Source organism: Mastomys coucha, unplaced genomic scaffold (assembly GCF_008632895.1).
Source record: "Mastomys coucha isolate ucsf_1 unplaced genomic scaffold, UCSF_Mcou_1 pScaffold15, whole genome shotgun sequence".
Lineage (NCBI taxonomy): Eukaryota > Metazoa > Chordata > Mammalia > Rodentia > Muridae > Mastomys > Mastomys coucha.
In genome coordinates this window covers 70,440,934-70,448,404 of record NW_022196897.1, presented here as the reverse complement: position 1 = coordinate 70,448,404, position 7,471 = coordinate 70,440,934, and the positions used below count along the sequence as shown (strand labels likewise).

The following is a 7,471-nucleotide window of genomic DNA, read 5'->3' as shown; positions in this document are numbered from 1 at the left end:
TGGTCTACAGAGTGAGTTCCAGGACAGCCAGGGCTACACAGAGAAACCCTGTCTTGAAAAACGAAAAAGAAAACAAAACAAAAAACACAAAAACCAAATAAAGAAACAAAAAAATAAATAAAAATTAAAAAAAAAAAGAAATGGTGTGACAAATGTGGATGTGTTTTTAATTAAAATTATTAAGTAGAATTCCATTAATTCCTTAAATTTTACATTATAAGGGCCTAACACCAAAGCTGTTGACTCTGGAAGGGGTGGCACCTTTTTTACTCAGCTAAGACTGATCAAGTAGAAATGACGATAGCTTAGTCACCTCTGTACACTGGCTGAACATAAGTCGGGGATCAGTTAAATAGCACGTTCTCTCTGGCTTTTAAAGTAACACTTCTCATCAGTCTGGTAAGACTGCATAGAAAGTCAAACTGGAATATGTATTTATGTCAACATTTCTAAATGAACTATTTTGAAAAGTTTTACAATAATTGCAAATTTTTATATTTGACTTACCTGCTTTAGTTCAAATGGAATTTAATGAATTAAAATAAAAAGACATTTAGATTAATTTGACATAATGTATACCAAAGACTTTGGTATAATTATTCTTTTGGGAGTTTTTTTAATTGTTTTTTTGAGACAGGGTTTCTCTCTGTAGCCCTGGCTGTCCTGGAACCCACTTTGTAGACCAGGCTGGCCTTGAAGTCATAGAGATCCATCTGCCTCTGCCTTTTGAGTGCTGTAATTGCAGTAATATGTCACCACACACACATTAATTATTCTTCTTTGATAAAAAGAAAATTAGTTATAAGCAATTTAGTAGTGAATATTTAAAAGCAACATGTATTTTACAAAGCTTAAATAAAAATTAAATGTGTAATATTTTGTACATAAATATTATTTGATGGAAAATGTATATGCTGATGTTTCTTAGAAACATGACTACATATTTAAAAACTAGAGAATACCTGATTTATACGTGACTCCAGTCGCATGCAGAAAATTGTCCACCTTTAAAAACTGTTGTAGAACTGTTAGATAGCCAGTCACGTTGCTGATGTGATGGTTGTCAGGAAGTTTAATGAAGGCTTTTGAAAACTGAACACTTGGTTGAGATTTGGCATCTGGACAAAGGAAATCCCATTAACAAGTGGAGAGAATATATGCATATGAAAAACAGCATCACAGGCCAGGACACTTTCTTTTAAAGGATGTAGTTATAATCATTTCTGAGTTTTACCATCTCACATAATTTTCTTAAATTCAGAACTAACAAGCTTCCTTTTTATATATTGATATAATGAGTACTTGTATTCCACAAAAATATTGATCTGTGAACCACAAATGAGCCACTGATGTGCACATAGATACATGTAAGAAATTTGAGTGTAAAGCAGAAGTTGTGGGGAAATATGTTAGTGTAGTCTACAAACAGTAAGAAGTTCTGGACTGTAGAAAAGATAGTGCAGAGCATGCACATTCCACGTGTTTCTTCTGGATTATTAAACACCTCCAGATGACAGATGCTTGGCTCTGCTGCCCAGAATGTCTTCATGGTTTTCAGGTCTCACTTTAGGGAAACATATATAGACCTCAGCCCGTATAGACTATAGCAAGCGTGGGGTTGACAGTTTGTGTCAGAATGGGCCAAGCCCAATCAAGCATCTTGTTCATGCTTAGCAATGGGCCTAGTCCCAAGCACAACCCATGAGGGGTGTGCATGCCAGGATGCAGAATGGAAGGTTTGCTTTGTCTCCCACAGGGTTCCATCCCAAAATGGGAGCTTGTTTGAAAATAGAGGCAATGTTCACAGGGTTCAGAAGTGGAAAGAGAGAAAACTAGTTTTCAATTATTTCAACTTGAGTCCTTCTGATTAATTCATGCCTGAAGTTGATCCTGCTTTGTAAAAGAAAAATGCTTTCTTTGGGCTTATGCTAGTTTAGGGTGGGTTTCCAGCAACTTCAAAAATAACTGTCCTTTGGGACATTTGGCCACATACTGAAATGGGTAGGTAACTTCATCAGATAGCCACACAGTAACTTTTAAAGGTCTTCCAAAGGCCAGATTCTAGACATATCTAGTACTTCATTTCAATGGTATCAAATTGACTCTCTTCAGACATTTATCAATTGAGAACTCAGTGACATATTGATATTTCTATGACCAACATAATTTAATAAGCCAAGGATCAATTCCAAAATTAAAATGGAAAATTACCAGATATATTACCTTTGATCTTAGACTTTTAATAAGATTACTGATAAAGGCAAAAAAAAATCATTTAAGTTATTAGGGTGAAAAAATGTATCAAATTTTAAAGATTTGTATGCTATTAAAAGAATAATATAACATTATTCTCAAAATCAATTTCTAGGATTTTGCATAAAGAGAGAAAACTAATACCTGTAAAACATTGGAGTAAAACATCACGATTATATATTCATTATTGTTTTGTTAAGATATTTGAGGAAACAATCCAGTATTTTCAGACTACTTAAAATGCTACCTAAAACATTCACTATTAAACTATGTAACCTTTATATACGAAGATATCATGATAAAATGTGCTATTTTGCATGCAAACCTAAAAAAATAAAAATTTAAAATTACGTGACTTAATCCTGCTGAAGATATAAATTTCTTACAAGTAACAAAGTATGCATCCTGTGTAAATTATCTGCATTTCCTCAGAAAGGTTTCTAATTTTTTCTGTCCCCTTCTCCACAAATACATTCACATATACTGAACACACATGTATTATATAAACCAAGTGCTTTCTTGACAAAGTATTTTATGAGTGCTAAGAAGGGAAGTAGGTACTTTATGGAGAGATGTGACAACATCAGAAACATCTGCATCTGGTTTCATTAAAGCCCCAGCAGCATGAAACCAGGCCTCTCTGTAGCCATGTGCCTCCTGTTGACTTTCTACACACAACTCTATGTCAACTCACGAGTGCCAAATGCTTTAACATCTAGGGAAAGAGGTTCTACAGCCTTACATAGTAAGTCACTCCAAGATCAATTAACCCCAAATTTAAGCCCTAACCGTTAAGTTTTCTTATTTAATTCATCAGAAATGCATAGATTAGCTTATAAATGTGAGTTTTCACAAGCAATTCTTTAAGCCATGCCTTTCCTGACGTACTCCTTCATAAGGACTTAATGCCTTCTAGTTAGGTCCATTACACTAGAGCTGAACACTAACTTACCAATACAAACCAAACAAATAGTTGTAATTCATGAGAGCATTATGTAATATGCATCAAAAGAGAATCACAATGGCTAAGCTTCTCCTAAGCACCAATTAAGGGACACAAGGAGGTAAAAGGGGCTTTTCGCACTCTTTCTTGAGGACGTTCAAGTACCAAGTACCCCCAGATGAGGGCTGTCTAGAAGATCCTGGATTCCCCAGTCACAGGCTTCTCCCACGTTGGCAGCCAGATTCACTGGGGAAGAACAGGAGGGAACAGGACACAGCTAGGAAGCCTGAAGATGGGAGAAACAGGTTCTGGCCTTATCACTATCACACTGGCTGTGAAAGACCCATGGAAAGAGGAAACATGGAGAGGAAGACAGCCATTTTCACTATTTCCTCACATCCTCAAGCCCTATGTTTAGTGCATACTAAAGATAATGTCTAACACACAAAAATGTAATTTCACAATAAATTAGTTTTGATCAGCTTACCATCAATGCCCAACTTGGACGTTTGCCAAGATATAATCAACCCTGATTCTCTTATAAAATAATCACTCTAAGAACGTCCTTGGTCAAGGAGTAGTACACTTACCAGCTAATTTTCCAGTAATCAAAACGGTGTCTTCAAAGAGCCATATATTTGCTTGGCTTTGTGGGAACAGTGAAAGTGTAACTGATGAATATACTGTGAAATAGGACAACACAATAAGAGTATTTAATGTAGGGGAAACTCAGGCAGGTATAGTTCTGTCACAGTGTGTCTCAAAAGCTTTTGATAGACCCAAAGGACTATATATATCCTACCACAGAGACTCTTGCTCATCCATGTTCACTGCTGCTCTACTCATGGGAAACAGCTTAGCCATCCACCAACTGATAGATGGATAATAAAAAAGTGGGACATTTACACAATGGAATATTATTCCACTGTTAAGAAAAATGTAGAAACGATCACCCCAAGTGAGGCAACCCAGAGCCAGAAAGATCAATACCATAGGGTTTCTCTTACATATGGATGTTAGACTTAAAGCTTTTTTATATATGTGTGCTCCAATTAAAATAATCACAGAGGCTCAGTACCTAGTAAGGGTCCAAGGCAGAGGATGTGACCTTTCAAGAGAAGGGAATTAGAATGTAGTTTAGGGGGAAACTAGAATAGGATTTGATGGGGGAGGGGTGGGAGAGTGGAGTACAGGAGGTACTACAGGAGGGACACTGATACTAAAGGCCTTTTCAAAGCCATGTGAAAAGGTACAACAGCTACAGAAGCTTCCTAAAATATATCCATATATGAAAGAAACATAAAGGAATCATATAGTGGGAAAGACAATACCCCAACTAGACATTTTATGTCACTCAGTAAACCCCTGAGCCCCAGGAATGGGTTACATCTTGTGGAGTCACTGGACAAAGAGGTCCCATAAATCCCCACCCCCAACACCACAGGTAGGTGCCAAGGCCACTGGTTACTGTCGCATCCTAATGGTAAAAGCCCTGTTGCTGGTGATAACACACACTTATGTCATTGAACATGGAGAAAACAAGCTGAAGATCAACTAGAAGCTTTACCCATACACACTGTGATTCATGATGCTGGGAAGTACTCTGCACAGTACTAGAGGAGGGGGTAATCATCAGTATCACCCAGCTACAAACCCTACGACCTACAGCAATGACCTGTCTGCAAGACAGACTGCTATAATAATGCCGCAAATATTCCATCACTTGATTGACATTAAGGCTTATTCCGTGAAATGAAACCCATACCTGACACTACTGAGGTGACCAAGAACCTGAGGCTAAACAGATCATGGGCCATAAGGAAAACCTATGATCATTCTAACAGAACGTAGCAATACAATGACTGCTAGTGGCATATTGCTATACCCACAGATCAGACGCTCACTCAACCCTCGCCAAAGAAGGTTCTTGCAGGAAAGGATCATTACCCCAGGCATCCAGCACCAGGCAGCATGCCAGCCTCTGTGGAGATGAAGTAAGTGCCTTCATGGTTGCTATAATCCCAGGACTTTTGTCCACCTGAATTTCACCGAGTGTTAAAAAGTGGGATTTGGGCCGGGCGGTGGTGGTGCACGCCTTTAATCCCAGCACTTGGGAGGCAGAGGCAGTAGGATTTCTGAGTTTGAGGCCAGCCTGGTCTACAGAGTGAGTTCCAGGACAGCTCAGGGCTACACAGAGAAACCCTGTCTCAAAAACCAAAAAAAAAAAAAAGTGGGATTTTTAGAGTTAAGAAAGCAGAGGCTTCATCAATGAAATCAAACTGCCTTAAAAATACCCCCCAAAGCTCTTTCTTTCACGTGTGGACAAAGTGCAAAGGCATTATCTGTAAAAAGGGAAGAAGCTCTACCATCAGAAAGCTCCCAGCAGACAGTGAGCCCACTGGCATTTCAACCTTGGTTTTCCTCGCCTCCAGAACTATCTGAAATCTTTGTTCTTCACAAGCCACCTCGCTTGCAGTGTTTTGTTCTAACATCCCAAAGAGACGAACAGAGTTTCTACCAATTCTTCTAGATATATTATACGGATTTCTTCTAGGTGTTCTCATTTTCAGCTTAACAGATTTTCCTCCAACAGATGGAGAAATCACTTCCATTTGTGAATGCAAAACGCCACTGAAGTACTTACTTGGCATCCTTCCAGTTTTCCAAGGCAGAGGTGTCAAGACGTAGCCATCTTTGTAAGCAATGATGGTTAAGCTGAGTCCTAATTGGTAGGGTACTTTTATCAATACTGCTCCATTGCTTCTGGTTACTGTAGAATTGGTCTTCGAGTAGTTAACAAACACCTCCACAACTGCTTGACTCAAGTACTGGCGGCTGATGATGTCATTGACCTGGACTTTCAGCATAAATACAGACACTGGAAAACAGTCAACAAACAGAAACCGAATCAGGTCGAACGTAAGAATGTATGGTATTTGCACAATAAAATGCCATCCAAGCCTCCCAAATAACAAGGCGTAACTTTTTGACTTTTAGAATGTATATATTAATGGCTGTTCAAAACAGTGAAAATAGTCCAACAAATACATTATTCTTCCTTAACTCAAAATAAATTAGAATATTTACTACTAGTAAGCATATTAGTATTATTCTAATTTTTGTCATTTAAAAGGAGAGCAGTGAGCTGCTCTTGAGGAAAACACATTTTCCTTTGCCTGCTTTCAACTTACAAAGTTTTAACACTAATTAAACACACCCTTTCACAGAGCGCTCCTTTATTTTTTTGTTGGCTAGAAGGCAAAGAATGTGTTGCTGTTTTAACTATATGAAATATCACACCAAAATCTTTCTTATCTACCTAAGATGTCATACTAATCTAAAGTGAACACAAGGAGAATCAGAGCCAGCTCTGCCAAACCCTCGGTCTCATCGTCAAGTACAGATGTGTATGTTCACTGGGATTCACCCCTGCTGCTATCCGGCAAAAAAACAAAGAACTTGCACCATGGAGATGCCTCTGGGAAGAAGCACAACATCTTTACCAAAGAGGTTTTCTTTTTCCCTGTAAGTCGGCTCTGGAGCTAGTCAAGATCCACTGTCATTCCTCAGATACATGACCACAGGTCTGTCACCCTTAAACGCAACACTGGGAACCCTGGGAGAATACCAATTGCTTTAAGACAGCAAAATGAAGTTGGAGCAAATATGTTGGTCATTATCATGACTATTAGTAGTAATTCTCTTTACAATTAGAAAGCCACACCACACCCATTCCAGCACTTTTGTAAAGACCTCCTTAAGGACTGTTAATGCTCTATATTTACATAAATAAACTCGTTTTTACTAAACATCATTTTGTGAAGAAATCATGTCAGGTAAACTCCTGACTGAATGTTAACTACTCCATTCTACTGCTAGCCCGTCACCATTAGGCCTATTTATTCCAAATTTGTTAAATCATACCTTAAATCTCTTTTGGATTATTTTAAACTTAAACAGAGCTAATGAACAATCACTCTGTCCTTGGGAAGGTGCAATTCAGCAGATTGAAAAGCAGACTAGCACTGATCCTCTCCAGAGTTCAAACATGACGTTAAATGTCACACTACTGTATCTCAAAGAATACATTATTATAATCATTACTGAGAACTTTAATTCTTAATACCAACTAAATAGAAAAATAAGGTACCCCATGACCATGTGTATTGCATACACACACACCAAACCATGGCTTCCAATTTTTAAAAAAGTTATGTCTTTTTTCATATTATAATATAATGACATCATTTTTTTCCTTTCCTCTCTCCAAATATT

The 7,471-nt window shown here is 37.9% G+C and overlaps 1 protein-coding gene across 1 annotated transcript in view; it reads right to left on the bottom strand.

Annotated features, from left to right (window-relative positions):
* Fam171b (family with sequence similarity 171 member B) overlaps positions 1-7,471 on the bottom strand; it is a 57,621-nt gene that overhangs the window by 11,533 nt on the left and 38,617 nt on the right. The window contains exons 2-4 of the mRNA XM_031370812.1: positions 5,841-6,074; positions 3,787-3,879; positions 963-1,118 (exon numbers count right to left, since the gene is read on the bottom strand). Coding sequence (XP_031226672.1) covers positions 963-1,118; positions 3,787-3,879; positions 5,841-6,074 — 483 coding nt within the window. The remainder of the gene's footprint in view (positions 1-962; positions 1,119-3,786; positions 3,880-5,840; positions 6,075-7,471) is intronic.